The 18,098-nt window shown below is 34.2% G+C and overlaps 1 protein-coding gene across 4 annotated transcripts in view; it reads right to left on the reverse strand.

The window, feature by feature from the left end:
- The window catches only part of GPAM (glycerol-3-phosphate acyltransferase, mitochondrial), a 42,067-nt gene that overhangs the window by 16,167 nt on the left and 7,802 nt on the right, over positions 1–18,098 (reverse strand). For all 4 annotated transcript variants that reach the window (XM_088131778.1, XM_088131779.1, XM_088131776.1 and 1 more), the window contains 11 exons: positions 17,874–17,996; positions 17,303–17,376; positions 10,653–10,766; positions 9,643–9,792; positions 9,047–9,143; positions 7,947–8,083; positions 6,290–6,389; positions 5,442–5,654; positions 4,972–5,085; positions 1,531–1,610; positions 1–41 (listed from right to left, as the gene is read on the reverse strand). The exon at positions 1–41 is cut by the window's left edge and continues 75 nt beyond it. In XM_088131778.1, coding sequence (XP_087987904.1) covers positions 1–41; positions 1,531–1,610; positions 4,972–5,085; positions 5,442–5,654; positions 6,290–6,389; positions 7,947–8,083; positions 9,047–9,143; positions 9,643–9,792; positions 10,653–10,766; positions 17,303–17,376; positions 17,874–17,996 — 1,243 coding nt within the window. The remainder of the gene's footprint in view (positions 42–1,530; positions 1,611–4,971; positions 5,086–5,441; positions 5,655–6,289; positions 6,390–7,946; positions 8,084–9,046; positions 9,144–9,642; positions 9,793–10,652; positions 10,767–17,302; positions 17,377–17,873; positions 17,997–18,098) is intronic.

Here is an 18,098-nt window from a genome sequence, read left to right on the forward strand (position 1 = left end):
GAAGGGCAGCTTCTGTACTTTCTCCTACTATGTAATTAGGCCTGAAGATAGATAACAGAATGGATGACTTACACTGTGTAAACTGTACTTAAAAATTACATGTCATCATAGTAAGACCCCAAAATATTTTAAGTGCTGGCCTCTCTTGGTTTTGATGCAGGCTGCAGTTTCCAGTGCTAAAGACTGCAATAGGGAAGGAGAGGGCACTGAACTCGCAGGCAAACTGCTCTTTCCTCTTATAAGGGCACATTTTGAAAATTACTATAGGGCAAGTCTATTACTGTCTGCCAAAACATGAACCACACTCCCCTGATTATATTATAGATCAGTGTTGTCCAAACTTGGCCACTTTAAGATGAGTGGACTTCAACTCCCAGAATTCCCCAGCCAGCCATGCTGGCTGGGGAATTCTGGGAGTTGAAGTCCACTCATCTTAAAGTGGCCAAGTTTGGACAACACTGCTATAGATCGAAGCTTGACTGCTTCCTGGAATCATAGCACATTAACAAAGAGACTTTCTGGGCTCCCATAGTAGCATCCTGGTTGTGTTGCAATCATGCTTCGACTTAAGATTTTCATATTCTGAAGAAAGAATGCCATCTACACAGTCAGAGTAATGACTCATACATTTTACAACTTTTCTATCACATCAACAATTCCTCAAAATGTTTTTTCCAGATTGTATGCAAGAAATACATAAAAACAAAAAGTCTTAAGCTATTAAGTAGCTAATACATCATCACAGAAAATTAATTACTTATTAAGTTCTCCTTAAAAGATTTCAGTAGGCTAGCTCAAACTTAGTTAGCCAAATCAGAGCAAAACATCCAAAATTCAGGATACATTTGCAGTGTAATTTCTAAATTAAAATATAGCTAGAATTCTAAGTACAGTAGAGTCTCGCTTATCCGACATAAACGGACCGGCAGAACGTCGGATAAGTGAAAATGTCGGATAACATACAGTAACAATTGAGTGCAGTAAAAAAAAAAAAAAAAAACTGATCCGCTGCGCCTGTTGCAATCGATTTTTGTGTTGCGGCGCCACACCGTCAGGAGCAACAAGAAAAAGTACATTCATGCTCGCAAACAAGCGGCACACTTTTCTTGTCGCCAATTTATGCGTGTTGTTGTGGTTTTTTTTAGGGGTGTTGGATAAGACGGAATGTCGGATAAGCGAAGGTTGGTTAAACAAGACTCTACTGTATTAACTAGTTTGGCTGAATGTTTTTGAAATGTACTACTTAATTGTCTGCATAATTATCTAAGTATGATAATATTCAGTAGAAGCATCCTGAGGAACCCTAACCCTAACCCTAACCCTAACCTACTTAAATCAATTAAAAGAACATTCACAGAAAGTATTTTGATCATGAGTCCTTATACACAGTATTTGTTTAACCTCAATATGATAACAAAGTGAGACTTGGAAAAGACCTCCCTAAAAATTTATAATTTAGTCTATATATTTCACAGAATATTTGATTGTTGTTTGTTCATTATTGATAGAAAATCCTCAGTTCCATCTTACCTTGAAGGCAGTACAGCTGGTAAGAGAGTATGCTCCAAAGAAAGAGGAACAGGTTTCTGACTTTGACAGTCTAAATACTCCTGTAAATACATAACATTCATACATTTGTAACAGCTATCATACTAACTAGCAAAAGTGATTTTGAAAGAACCTAAGTAGCAAATAGTGACAATTATGCAATAATATAACATACTGAAAACATAATTGGTGAAGTGCACGAATTACCTTGAGAATCTAAGGTAAATGACAACCAAACTGAAATGCTAATACAGAATTTCTTAGGTATTTCCAGATGGGACTTCTTGCATCACTGCTTCAAAAGAAAAAACTCCACCTTGACTTTTCAGAAATTGCTGGATTACAATTTCAATCATCGCCCAACCTTACAAGTTTAATAAATGATTGCTGGTTGCACAGTCAACCAGCTGTTTAAACTGGATTTGGCATTTTTATCTACCTAGCGAGTCCTTCCCAAGGCAGATAGGCAGATGTTGTTTTCTGATGGTGTTAAAAGTAACGTCGGAGGATGTAAGCTGTTCCAAGTAAAGCTACTTTTGCAGTTGATCAATGGTGATTTTATCAGTGCCGATGGTGTTCAAGTGGTACTCCAAATGTTTTGGGATTACCCCCAAGGTGCCTATAACTATTAGTACTACCTTTGCTTTCTTTTGCCATAATTGTTCTACTTCTATTTGCAGGTCTTCATATTTTGTGATTTTCTCCAGTTCTTTCTCTTCTATTCTGTTGTCTCCAGGCAATGTCCACTATCCAGACTTTTTTGTCTTTCTTATCAACAGTTGTTAAGTCTGGGGTGTTGTGTGGCAGGTGCTTCTCTGTTTGAATTCTAAAATCCCAGAGTACTTTAGCTTCTTCATTTTCTATTACTTTGTTCTGTGGTCCCACCAGTTGTTGTTGTGGCTGCTGCTGCTGTTGTTGTTGTTATTATTATTATTATTATTAATCTAATGATTAATACTAATGATTTTGTACATTTCTCCTCCTGCTTTTTTTAATGTCCAGACTGAGCAGGAATTCTTAGAAACTTGAATACTCTTCTCCATGCTATAACTTTTTGGTTGGTATAAACAAACTATTACCTAACAGCGCATTACTATTTATATAACACACTAACAAATAACCTCTATTACTGCTGTTTTACATAATGGCCAATTTAGGTTTGTTTTCCCTGTCTGTCATAATTTGAAACATCATTATGTCATTTTGAAAAAAAATAACAATGTTACTGCCTTCTCCTGCCACAATTATCCTAGCAGACATGGCCATCACAGAAGATGCTTCTGGCTGTCTCCACTGCCATGAAGTCAAGGAGCTGAAGTGTGGAAGCCCTGTTTTTGGTAGCAACACTTGCTCTTTGGAAGAGCCTCCTGGTTGATGTACTGTATGTCTTGGCTGCACCCTTCTGTTGAGCATTTGAGACAGAGTGGCTCCATCTAGTCTGAATGAATGAATCTGTGTATTATTCAGGTACTATTATTAGGCCTAATTCTATTTAATTTTTAATTTAATCTGTAACTGTGGGTTACTTTATTAATGTATATTTTTGTGGATTTTTAATGTGAATTGTTTAATGCTATTTACTGTGAGTGCTTTAGCTGAATAATATTGATAACTACAAGGAATTATTTATGAATTAATAAATAAATGTTTTTAATGTATCCAGTTCTACCTATTATAACTACATTTAAGATGAAGAATATCGATCAAAATATTGCCAAAGAAAATGTCAGAATACACACATTTGCATATTTTGTCAATAGGTTAAATATCCTAATTATGAAAACAAATCAATAAGCCATTATTCTGAGTTAATGAAGTTAAGTTTGTTGAACCTATGCAGTTTCTAATTTCAAAAGTTGCTGATAATGTGGATAAGACTAATGTTATACATGTATCTTGAAACAGATAAATTACTGTGGACCATAGTGTAGACACTGTAGACCTTAGACTTCTATCTTCTATACTACATTCTAAAAATGTGAGAGATGTAAGAATTTGTATTTTATGGAGTTTTAAAACAGTCATAGAACTGACAATTAGTTTTCATTAGGTCAAGAGATCTCGTCTGTTCAGTTAAATTAATTTATTCACCTCCTCATGACAATTTCTCTCAAAGCTCTCCCTTTACAATTGTTACATATATATTGTCCTAATGCATTTCCAAATACCAAAGAGGATCACATTCTATTGTCTTATTAAATTATGGATCCAATAGAGAATATATGTAGTTCAGGGTTGAACTGTTGAGTTCATGGTGCTCTCTGAGTTTGGGTGTTTGCTTGCAGACATTTCATTATCCAATTAGGAAACATCATCAGTGTGAGTGAAAATGATGTTACCTAGTTGGTAATGAAACACCTGCAAGGAAACAACCAAGCTCAGAGAGCACCAAGAACTCCACACTAAATTATGTATACATGACACAGCAACATAGACAAATGAGCCCATTTTAATTACAAGAATCCTACATATTTCTATTAGCTACATATTTCTAACCTTAATGTTCTGAACATTTATTTTTAGCTGGTAACTCACTCTAAGAGTTCTTATTGGGAGGTGGCCATATCTATGCTTTATTGGAATGCTATTGGAATCCTAGCCACTAGACTCCATCCCTCTATTAATATAGTACATAAAAGCAAAATTGTTTTTCAGTATGAACGAAACAAATTTCTTCTTGAAATGTCCAATAAATACATTTTCTTTCAAGCTAGTATTGACACAAAACTAGAAGGATCCCCATATGCAAACACATGCATACATAATTGATAATATTAGTTCTATCCTTTGTTACCTTATTCTATTTACTACAATATTTTGTAATTTTAACACTGCCTTGAAAAGAACTGGACCTACTGTGAATTTCTATTTTTATTCATGATGACCCAAAATGGTTTATTTCCTACATAAGAAGGCATGTATAAAACCTGACCTCAGAATGCATGCTGCATTTTCTTTCCATTTTCACTACATGTAATTCACACATGACATCATCAAACCAGAATAGAAATTCACTGTTAAATCTATTTTTTCTTTTCTCTCTAGTGAACAAAGGCAGCCAGGAATAGGATGTCTAAAGTAATACATAAGAAAATGTCTAATTCCTCTTGCCAGGTAGTTAAAGCAACAGTTATGAGTCATCTGACCAACAATGCCCAAACATTACTATTGTAGAAAAGTTACAATGGCTCAGAATGATCAATACACTGAAGCCATGACATCTCACATTCAGCGCTTGGTTAATGTGTAACGGTCCAAATTCCAGCGTGGCATTTTAGCTACAAAATTCTTGTTTGAAGCAGTACCATTACGCATGAAGCAAAAGACTGAAATATTGTTTCTATTTCATCTGACATATAAGTACCCTAAAATATCCTTTTCACAGTTTCTCAGTGAAATTATGGCCATAAACCATAAGCTTACTTTTAAAGAAAATGGTTGTGCAAAGTCCACTCTAACACATCCATAATTCTTTCGTAACATTCGAAAGACTCCTCGGGCTACACTCCAAAGGCTTTCATTCTTCTTGGGCTTTCCCTACAAGACATTGAAAAGAAAAAGAAAGGGGGAAAAAATCACATACATAAGCTTGCAAACATTGCATTAATGCATACACCAAATCATGTCTATACTTATTAAAAAATAAAACTAAATCTAACTCATTGGCCCTCCAAATCATGTGAAGTTGTTATATAGTTGCTTTCTGTAAACTGGCACATATTTTTATAAAGCACATTTTGCCCTGAATGATTTAATTTTCTGCATGATTTTATTTTGTTACAAATGAAATCCAGATAATCAAGTTGACTTCTGTTTCCAAACTAGAGTTTATCAGCAGAACTGTCAATAGTAACACTCTATAAATATGTTAAGAAAACAACAGCAACTCTTACCAGCTGTTCACTAGTATAGTGACCTTCAATTATTCTGTCATAGGAGATTCCCACAGGTATAATTAGTACGTCAGGAGAAGCATTTGAATACAGAGCATCCACCACTACTGATAAAAGACCTGCCCTTGCACAGGATACTTTCCCACTCCTGGACCGTGTCCCCTCCAGAAATATCTCTAAGAATTGCTGCTGTCGAAGCAACTCTTCAACATGCTGAAAAGGGAATGGTAACAAGATCAGACAAAAGTTCTTTGCATCCTTTCAAACCAGTAGTTTTAAAATGTGGGCACCCACCATGAGCAGTGCACAAATTTGGAGCTCTGGGTAGGAACAAGATTTCTAATCATTTAGGCAACAACATAACCACATCTATGAAATACAACTGTTCTTTTATTGGAACTACATGTAGTTGCATAGAATAGTCAGCACTGAAAGATCCCAAGTAACTTCAGTATTTAGTGACAGTAGTACATGGTTGCCTAGATATGAGAGATGCAGCTTCAATGTTTAACTGAAGTATACAAATTTCTTCAGGGGATATGTATAGTACATACCACCACTGACACGCGTACCACATTACACTGACCCATGAACTCATCACAGTTTCCATGAAATACATACAAGATCTCTACTGTTTTCTTGGCAGAAGCATTTCTACTTTTATACTACATAGCTTAGCCTTCAAAGAAGCTATATTTTACTGATAGAATGAAATGAAAACTCCATTTAAATTTTGAAATTTGCTACAAATTCAAATATGCACGAGCACTGGAAACTGAAATGGTGCACAGATTTTATTAGCTAATATGCAGAAATAAACTTTTGATTTTTTTTTTAAATATACATACCACATGCAGTAAGGTTCTGTACAAAATATCTTTTTGGCCATCAGGTCTCTCATCTAATTTTCTCCGAATAAAAAAACCTCCAAGTTTGTGGATTAGGGTGCTAAGAGTAGGAGAAAAATATGCATGACTTTTTAATTAAAAAGGAAAAGAATGCAACTTTTGATTAATATAACATTTGTGGTATACCCACGGATTGAAAAAGTGCAATATACTTATTATTTTCATAATATGAAAGAGAAAAAACTAACAAATATTAGTTGACCATGTGGTTATAAACTCTTTAGATGCATTCAGATCAACAGCTCCTAGCATTACAATTGAAAATACACTATAGCTGTTCACTTTCTTCCCTTGACAGGTTTTTTCTTAATGTCTTTAATTAAAGAAAATGTGGTTTCATTATGAAAATATCATCTGAAAGCATCTTTTGACACATAAAAATTAGCACAAATATTATATTAATCAAATCAAGATATATAATAAATCAAGTTCAAGTTTTATCACCATGATTTCATATATCAATATTGTTTTGAACTAGAAATCTGCATCAAAGTTTACCCTTATCAACAGTTTTTAAAATGATACAGGAATGTTGTAAGAGACCAAGATTTCAATAATATATATAAACAGAACATTATAGATTACTGACTTTTCCCTGCAATGATAAAAAGACTTACAATAAATTAAAGGAAATTGCTATTTTGAATTCTTTTACAGATTAAAAATACCCTATATTTCTACTTTCATATGTTGTGAAACTTCACGCACTTAAAATACACTATGCCAAATTTACAGCTAGGAAATACACATCCTATTGTCTACATTGTATGATTTATATATTAAATTATATTTAATTTAAGAATTAAAATCTCTAATAGATGGAATACCACATATAAGTTAAAACAACCAAGAACAGGTTAGAAGTAATAAAGATGCAAGCTCTTAATTTTTGTAAGTAATTCTGAAGTAGCATTTTATTTGAAGATACATGTTAGGTATACAAAATACACCTTAAAAAAAACTTAGGAAACCATTGTTTAGGATTCACCAGTATTACAGTCCTAGGACTGAGCTGGGAATAAGCCTATTTTCTTAAATGTGAGGTAGATGAGACAAATACAGTAGTTGGAGAGTTGGTAATTATAATATAAAACATTATGCTGTATAAACAATAATCTTTTTACATTTAACTCCTACTCTATATGTTATTCCTATATTAGGAGTTGACTCTTCTGTCTTTCAGGAAGGAATTTACTAGTTCTTGAAGATGGGATATAGTAAATTTTTCATTCTGTTTAGCAGAATTTGTAAAAATGATCTATTACTTTTTGATACAGATGTCTTTATATGAATACTTTGCGTGTACAGAAGCATCTCATCATGTGCATATGGGCAACATTAATGTTCTGAATTTTTGATATGTTAAAATGGTATCAGAACTTTAGAATAAGACTACAACTGCAGTTGTAGTTCTATTTATTTGCCACATCAATGTAAGAGTTGCTGACAATATATAATATATGATACAGCAATGCACTTATCCAGTCAATACTTGTTACATATTCAGCTCTTCTTGATAGATGTGAATTCACCTTGGCCAGGTAAGGGAATCAAAATGGCTCATGTTAACATAGTAAAATAATGAATATTGTTTTACCTGAAAATAGGGATATTCAGATTATTTCCTGCTGCAATGTAGGGTGCTTTGATATTATGGCAGAAAAGAATGAATGTGAGAAGTAGGTAGTCAATATGAGATTTGTGAACCGGTAAGAAAACAAGAGGCAAATTTAGCTGTATGAAGAAGAAGAGAAGAGTTTACACAAGATATCAAAACATAATTTTAAAATAACAAACTATTACAACTTGTCACTGTGTTTTACACCTTTTATTCTTGGCAATATTTGCATTGCCAGTTTGATAGGAAGGATGGGGAAATGCATGAAATAGAAAGGTTATATATTTCACAGATAATAGATTTTCAGCAACTTTTACAGCAATTAAATATACTTCCTTTATTTGCATCATAACATGGGTAATCCAAGGTGGATTTGAAAAGTATACAAATTAGTTTGTATTTTTACAATATGGTGGTGCAAACTTTGAGCATTATTGTTTAGTATCTTTAAAGCTGAATCATCTGGCAATTAATAGCAAAAATATGCAGAACAAACCATAGATAAGTACTTATTTGATGGTAAACTATCACTTAAATATTTCACAATTACTGTATTTCAAGTAGGTTATTTCAATAATACATCATTCACTGACATTTTGCTACAATTTATCTTGGCCAGTAATGACTCTACTCAGACTCAGCTCCAATAATAATTTCAAGGGTCTGAAAAACCAAAATGAAAATTGAAAAAAAAGATTATAAAACCTAGTTTTTGCATTTCTCCTCTTAAACATTCTGCTTGTTTCTGTGGCCCGGGTGTGGAAGAAATAGAATGTGCTGACACAATTTACTGGACAAAACAACTTCTGGCATCAACGTTTAAATCGTTTTTATTTATTAACAAGCCATTCAACAGAAATGGTTATATGCTGAAGCTTAAGGTAGACAATGTAAAACAGACTCCTCTAGATGTGGGTGAACTTTATTTTATCAGAGGTTTCTTTCAAGTAAAGAAAAACAAAGGTGTTTTTTTCTTCCTGAATATCTGGCAAATTGAATCTGAAAACAACTACATAATTAATATGCTGTAAAAATAAAAATGCTAGCGTTACATACATTGCTTCAACTATTTTTCTTACCTCAGTTGCTGCTTTCACCATCTCTAGTTGGCCTTTATGAATCTGGATATTCCAAAAAAAACTGTTAAATAATTTCAATAAAACCCAACCTGTTAATCTGAAAGAGAAACGTAAGTTAAAGCACTATATAACAGAACCATGTTTTGTGCAGAATTAAACAATATAGTTGATAAATAAATACAGATATACTAGTTGCCTTTCATGTACAAAACAGAAACAATCACATCATTCATGATGGACCAAAAGTATATTAAATGACTGTGAAAATTCTAGTAAGACACATTTTAAACAATCAGACTAGTATCAGCTGTAGGAAATATAACATACAAAGATATTTTAATTCCACATTATCCTGAACAGAGTGTAATTCTGGGCTGATAAGATGATGTTCACTGAGAACATGTTCTCTTGTTCCACTGAAAAATTAGTGTTGCCATGTTAATATATGAAACAATTCTTCAAGGACAAATAGCCATGTTTTTATTCATTTGCAACATTGACAATAGAAGTAGAATATGAGGTTAGAAATAACAATTATCTCTGTGGATTTATACAGTATTCACCCAGAAACGGCAAACAAAACTTAGTATTATTACCTAATCAGAGAAGGAGAGACATTTGCTACCATTTCTTGAAGGATCCTTCTAGCTTTCTTTTTGATTCTGTTAATGTTTCTAGAGTCCAGCTGATCAGGATCATTTACAGCTGATGATTCTGAAGCCTCCTGTATAATAGCATTCTGCACTCTAAATATTACAAATGTGATAAAGTGAATTTAGATGTCACTGTAGATTTCACCTACTTGAGATGATATGCCTTCAGTTTAAAAAAAACAGATCCTCAGGTATCAAAGAAATCTCCCACATCATTATGCTAATTAACCATAAAATGCAGTACTTTCTAATGGGAATATTCATTTTTTTCACTTAAAAATGCTATATAGCATGACATTTCAAGGTTAAAAATATACAAATGTAAGTCTGTGCATATATTTACATACACATATATATGTACCTGTATAAGCATTCATGATTAGCAGCACAGAGCACTCAGAGTCCTTATAGAACACTGTAAAGCAGAAATACACAACCCACATTCCTTAGAGCCTTAGGTGCAAAACCCAGAGACCTCTGTGTGTTATTACATAATGGTGATTTTTAATGTTACTTAAGGGAAAATTAAACAATAACTTACTAAAGAGGAATCATATTAACTATCCTTCATTTTAATTAAATATACACATAAATAAAATGAAGTTTAACCTTTATCCTTGTTCTATCCATTTCTTTTTCTGCAGCATGCTAGACAAAGATAAAGTGTGGCTACATCCCAAAAAAATTGCATGCCACTGAAGATGCATCTATATAATTGATGTCACACAGCCAGACACAAGGCCATAACTATGCCTCTTTAGAAAGAGGATTTCAAGAGGTTATAGCTTGCACATACACAGGAAGAAATTCAAAATGATTGTTTTTAAAATCCAGACCTTCTGCTGTACAAGAAAAAAAAATTCTAGGTCATTCCCATAATAGTATGTTGAACTTTTATTATCCATAACCAAGAACTTCTTCAGTTATAATAATCATTATTATCTTTATCTTACCGGCTATTGCTCAGCACATTTTCCACCACGTTATTTGCAAACATGCCCTTATGAACATCCCGCTCTTGCACAAAAAGAATGTAACAGAGCCGCCGGGCAAGCCAACCTCTATACCTGTAACAGGAATTTAAAGAGAGGACTGTCTACTAGTCTTCAGGGAAATTTGTGGAATCACAAGCAGCATATCATACTTGCCAACTATTAGAAAACAAGCCTGGGAGAAGGCAATTGCTTCTTGTTAGAGAACCTTCTGAATGAATATACACGATACACAGAATGCAAGATGGGTTGGTTGACCTGATTCCCCTAGGGCTTTTCTTATCTTAATTCATTCTATCCAGCATCTAATGTAGGTAATCCATCGAAATCACAAAGGCTACTTTTCTTCCATACCAGATGAGGAAAAAATGGATTTAGATTTAGATCCTTATGAAGAACAAGAATACCTGAATTATTTCACTTAGTAGTGATGAATAAAGGGGAAAAAAAAGGAAAGTATGAAGAGTGTATGACTGTGGTAAAAGCAAAATTGGTTTGCAAGAAAGAAAGGTATGGGCAGGTATAGTGAATGGTGCTAGTGTAATCTAGATTTATGTGTTTAATTTTCTTGTTTTACCTAATATATAATTTCTTTGGCTTATTATTTCTTACTCCTTTCCTACACTTTGAAAAATGTTGCATATCCTGAAAAGAAACAGCATGATGGGAATGGTAATCAACAGGGATGAGAAATGATAAGAGCTGGTGCCTGCAAGTTGGTTTCCCAACCTTCTGGATGGCTGCAGAAGGTTGCCTGATGATACTATGACATTTCTGAAAGAGAGTGAACATATATTTTTGGCTCTTTTTTTCTGTAGTGGGGGTTATGGTGGAGAATGGGAAAAGGAAGCATTGAGAAAGCAAAGTGCATCAGTTTGAATTCTTTAAAGCACTCCAAGCTACCTCCAATGTCTTGAAATCACACATAGTTTCTAAGTTACTGATATTAATGCTTGGCCTGATCATAAACATGTTTCTAGACATTTGTATTACTACAACTGCACTCTGCAGCATTTGGCTATAACATATATAGATTTAAACCAGTTTGAAAAAGTGAAGAAACTGTTTTTAAATATCATTGATTATTGACTGAATAATCTGATTTATGTAACAAAAATATTCAACTTAAATCAATGCACATGAAACATTCCTTTAAATTCTTAAATTACCTTCACAAAGGTATCTTGATATCAGTGGTAAATATATAGTGTATATACTGCAATATATATAGTGTAAACAGTGTGTGTGTGTGTGTGTGTGTGTGTGTGTGTGTTATACAATACAAAAAAAATCTGTGTGTATTTGTGTGTGTGTGTGTATGTGTGTATATATATGTGTATATATATATTATACAATACATATAAAACATTTGTATAAAGTATACTAAATACATATAATATGTCATTAGCTATAAAAGGGTATAAAATAAAATACATCAATAAAAATAAGATTAAAAGTACATAAATACAGTAAGTTGGACAAACTTAAAATGCCTGGGTAAACAAAAATATTTTGATCTGGCAACAAAATAACTGCAGTATAATAATTTTTTTTTTTGTCTAAATGTTACAAAATGAGTAGGAGATATTTAGGAAAAATCTCCTTTGTGAGGCTTTCAAGTCTTACTACATCGCAAAGGAAGTTCTCTTAAGGCCAAAAGCAAGAGCAAGTTTCACAGAACTGATGTAATGATTCTTTAAGGTTGCTGCTTTCACACTTTGACAGCTTCACACATTAGTGTAAAACCACAGCTTGTTTACTGAACAAACCACAATTGATAGTTTCACTCATGTTAAACAATAAACCATAATTTACAACCCACAATGGCAGATTCACCCAATGGGCCAAGCTGGAACTGACATTATTATAACTCAGGACAACGTCTGAGATCATCCAAGATTTGCTTAAACATCCAAGATTTGCTTAAACTATGATTTGTTAAACAAGCCACAGTTTAGTAAAGAGAAAGTAATCATGGACTGGCCGGTATTTTTTATTTATATTTTTCTCTGCATCTTTTATGCTACCTGTCTTTAAAAAAAAGTAGAGTTTCATTTTAGTTGGGACTCTCTTTCTGATGTTTGCATGTATTTTAATTGTGAACCACCCAGAGTTGCCCTCTGAGGGAGATGGGCGGTATATAAATTTAATAAACAAATAAATAAAACTTGGCGGCACTACTTCACCTACCCATTGATCACTGTCTAATTAAACAAGTAAGGTAGAGAAACTTTCCAAGATGTTGAAAAGCTGCTGGCATGAATCAAATATTCCTAGACACACCCCAAAGAAGGTTTCTACCAATTGGAAACTGAAACTGAGACTACAACAGCACCCTTGATTTTAATGCAATACATTAAAATCTACTCAGAGGGCTGTGAGGAAAGTATGTATTACATATAATATGTGTAGTACTTGCCCAGCAAGGGTGATTTAGCAAGCATTTTTCAAGACTGATGCTTGGGAATTTATAAATTATGTGGTGTATCAAATCAGCCTCCCACGGTTAAAAACAATAGCTCCTGTGATGTAGAGTGATGCAATAAATAAAAAAATACCTATAATGTACTAGATAAGAACTAGTATAGAAGCTATGCATCAAAAAAGCAAAGCATAAGCAAAACCTTCAATGGGAATGTAGCAGATAGCATCAAAGTAGCTGACCTAGCAAGTCATGAAGGTTTTATAGTGAAATATACAGGTAATTATCAGGTTGCCTAATAGTTTGGGTATGGATAAAGCATGGAGGTAGCTTAATGATATCAAGAAGAATTAAAAGATTAGAATTGATGAATGAAACAATTCTTGCCTTGTGTTTCAATCCAGGCATAAGCTAGCCTCTACGTTCAGACATCAACTAATTTCAAAGTACAACTTTAACTGGGATTACTTAGTAAAATAAAAGATCTTCAAAACTAAACATAAGATGGAAAATTAAAGAGAAAAATGCATCTGATTTGCAACAAGTACATGTTTAAGGATCTGTTATATGAATTGCTGAAAAATCCTTCTTAGAGCACTACTGAGCCCTTTTTTACCAGGTGATTCTAACATTCAGAATTTTCAAGCAGTGAAGATTTTAAAATTTTAAATATTTATGCATAGCCAACATCAAAGAGGCAAATACAGCATTTTGCTTTTCTTGTTAATACAAGTGGTAACTTTTAAAGAAATTCATCTAAATGCTTAATGTTCTCTGGAACTTACTGGAATTTATTCACTCAAAATTTGAATAGATATTAAAATGCCACATGATGTATACTAGCTGATTTCTTCTGATTACAGTAGTCAGAGCATTTCTTAGATGAACACTTGCATAATTCCCTTGATGCACAGATAAAATATTGGACGGTTAAACCAAGAGTATTTTTCCTGAGGACATCCATGGATATACAGACTTAAATTAGGAATAAGCAACTGTACCCATATGCAAATTCCCCAAGTTTTTGTGCAGCCCCTCAAAATGTCACTGGGGGGGGGGTACATGGCCAAATTGTCAGGAAGTACCAATAATCCCTCTTCCTAGACCTAACATTCCCCTTCATTTATTTCTGGAGGGGCAAAGGGCATTTCCTTCTGCTTTTAGCCATTTCATGCTTTATAAATCACAATTTGCTGCCAAAGATTTAGCAGTATCAAAGGTGCTCAGCACTTCTCTTTCCTGTCTTCTGCTATCCATGACAGCCACTTCCTGATTTCTGCTTCAAGAGAAGATGGCAAAGCCAGGACCTAGGCCATGCCCACTTGGTCAGCTCTCCTGGGATGGGGGAGGGCAGTTCTTCAGGTAGCCAGACCCCATTCCATGAAGATCTTTGTAGGAGACAACCAGCACCTTGAACTGCACACAGAAGTTTACTGGTAACTACTGTAGCTCACACAGTGTATTAAAGGGCAGACTGAGCCATGCCCAAAGCTGCTTATGCCTCTACATTCTGGATCAGCTGTAGCTTCCAAAGGGTCTTCCAAGGCAGCTCTATGTAGAGTGCATTGCAATAGTCCACATGTGAAGCAACTAAATGAGAAGGGACCACAGTGAGAAGGGACCACAGTCTAGGAAAGGGTGCAACTGACCCACCAAGCAGATCTAAGCAAAAGTCCTCCTGGCCACAGCTCCCATCTGCTCTTTGAGCCAGAGCTGTGTGTCCAGGAGAACCATGAAATTGTACAATAGTTGTGTCTGGAGAAGTGGAATCCCATTCAGAACTAAAAATGGAAACTTCACGGCACTGGAAGACAGCAGTGAGAAATATCCACCTACTTTTTACTCTATCCCTGGTACTTTTAGAAGCAGAACTCTCACGCCTTTCAGGAAATCAAATGAAGCCCCCAATCTGAAAAAGATTCTCTATCTCTGATTTTATCAACTGTTGGATGTGCATAAAGAAAGGATTTCTTCCACACAAAGAAATCCCTGAGAGAGATCTTGGTTGCTTTGATGTTGACTGTAGGTATAACTGCTATGGTGAATCATTTTTGGCCACAGAGACAGAAATGACTTAGATGATGCAAGATTATGATGCACAATGGACTGACTTTCATACCCAGTGCAGACATGGCATCATTTCATGATATGTAGCAGATGCATGTGCATGATAATAATAAATCCAAAACATCCAGAACTGTACATGGAAAAATGTCACTGTGTACTAGGACGATGAAGAGCTGTGGATTCAAAAGAGAAAGGATGGTTCAGGTCAAGCAGCACTTGCTAGCAAATCCTTAAAGAAGATGTACCTTTTCTCAAGATCACGCAGCTACCATACTCAAGATCACTTTGTTCTGGAATCCTATTTTACTGGGGATGATTATAAGACCAAGGTGGATTCTAACATGGTTTGGTTGATTAGCTCAAATACACAAGGTGTAAAGGTAAAGAAAGCTAGCAAATCATCCTGGAAGAGCATTTGAAGGTGGAGGACAGATAACTTTGCCGATGATTGATGATGATGATGATGATGATGATGATGATGATGATGAAGAATTTATACAGATAATAGCAATTTTGGGATCAAATGGGAGGGAATGCCAATTTACTTACCAGAGCAACTTTAAGTGGCATATAAAGAATAGAGATTAAAAACAAATAGTATACAGTACAATCGTATAAAGCAACAGATAAGTCAGACTGTGTCAGGGAAGAATACCAGAAAAACTAAAGTTAACAAGAAGTTGATCTCTTCCTTAGGTATGCATGGTTTTCTACATCCACATCTATGTCTGTTTCTAAGCTAAAACCATTGTTCAGTTTAGCAGAACACTTTTAAACTGTGAGTTATTAAAGCACCAAAAAGAAGTGATGGGAATAAGCTAGTTCATTCTTCTTTTGCGTTCCAACATTGCTGTTAGCATTTTAAAAATGGCAAATGTATTTTGTAATTCAATTTAATAGAAATGCAAAGGTTGTATTGCACCATGATTCAAGAACCATCACTGTTGTGCAATCCATCACATGCCTAGTCAGAATTAAGCTTCACTGAACAAATTAGATTACTGTCTTTGAAAGTTATAATCAGGAGTCAAAGTTTGTAGGCAGAAATTGGGAGTTCTATAGTTGGAATGCCGCACAAAGCTTGCTTTCTTTGGATAAGAAGTACATGGGTTTGATGGAAATCCATTAAGCTAGATTAAACATGAATGACTTCTACCTTTTTTGCCATAATTTACTATATGCATACATTTACATTAGACATTAAGTGCAAAATAGTATCTGTTCTTTTGTATGCTACCAAAGGAAGACACTAACCAGGCCTTATCAATCTGAAGTCTATACAATCTCTCCTACTTAAAATCTGCTTTCAGTATGCATTCTGTTAAAAAGAAACTTGAGATTAGATGAGAGTACACAGCTTTAAAAACATACATCTGGCAAGTAAATACCTGTTTATTCAAATTCATGCCAAATGTGGTAGACTTAAAGGTGCCAAAAGACTTCCTATCCCTGACAAACTTGAAATTCTCCTTTGCGCTTTTGTATTTTTGTAATCTAAAAATTAAAGCAGACAGCTGGTAGCACAAAATTAATGCACCTGGCTTATACCAGGCAATATAAATATTGCATAATATCTACATTTCCTTCGATCCTCATACATATGTTTTACAGGGAAAATATTACCATGAAACTACAAATATTACCATGTAGCTTCATTCTGTCCAATGAAGCCAGTATGTTTTCATGAGCGCTTATACAAATTGTTGCAGTATCACGTTGCAGAACTAGCTTTAAAAAAGGCAAATATGTTTTTTTTAAAAAAGTGACCATCAAGCCCAGCTAATATACAGACTTTAATTTTTTGGCCATATATTAAAGCTAGCCTCATCTAATTACTCATATTAATACTATTCTTAGTTTTCTTAGAACAGAGTTGAAGAATACTGACAATTTCAGCCTATGTTTTCTTCATTCCCCTAAAAGCAAAGTCCTTTAATAGATTACCACTGTTCTGTCATTCAGATAGTTACTTCTTCTGTATGCACTGAAAGCCAAAATGTGATTACTCTGCAGGTTCAATTCAGTAAAACCAACAACATTTAACCTTTTTATTCATTGTCCAGTTGAGTGCAACATACCTTTCAATAAAACACAGTATTAACTATACTAAAAAATTATTTACCTTGTATGTGTTTCATTAATATAGATGACATTGCGAAGACCCAAGGAAGGAATACTAGTATTAAAAAGCTTGTCCTAAAAGGGAGAGAGAAATGCATAAATGAATATATTACTAATAGTAGTTCACAATAATCATCTATTTTACCTATATAGTATCTCTAAAGGGGCAGGAATTCCCCCCTCCCATCTACATAATAAACTATAGCTGAAAGTTTGGCAAATTTTGTGCAAGTTTAGTGTTCTCACATAAAATGTCAGCTATTTTCAAAACATATGCACACTTATTTATTTATTAAATTTGTACACCAAATTTAACTCCAGGTGGTTCACACAGAAAAATAACAATACAACAATAAAGAAAAATATATGCATCTTCACCTTGCCTGAACAGATCACTGGGACCTATTTTACTGTCTTTCATTAATACGGGGACATCAAATACTAATCTATTATCACCAGGCAGAATCTGAAAGTAAGCTATACAAGGTAAGTACATAGCTACTAAATTCTAAATTTAACTGACATCACATAAAAATTATATTTCAATTTGTTATTAATATAATCCCATTTACCCAGCTTTGGGGAGTGCATACGTAACAACAGCGTCCCACAAATGGCCTATTCCTGCCCAGAAGGGTCTCTTTCCATTTTAAAGCAGCTGATCGGAAGACAGTAGGCCTGGAATTGCATTCTCCCTGGAAAATATTGACAGTAAAGAAAATATGAAGATAGCACATAAAATCTGACAGCTTTGAATTTCTTTCAGGTTACTTCCTATAAATGAACTGGCTAAAGTT

This window comes from Python bivittatus, unplaced genomic scaffold, assembly GCF_059951505.1.
Source record: "Python bivittatus isolate LINGU-HERP-01145 unplaced genomic scaffold, Pbiv_v1 ctg000980_np1212, whole genome shotgun sequence".
NCBI classification, from domain to species: domain Eukaryota; kingdom Metazoa; phylum Chordata; class Lepidosauria; order Squamata; family Pythonidae; genus Python; species Python bivittatus.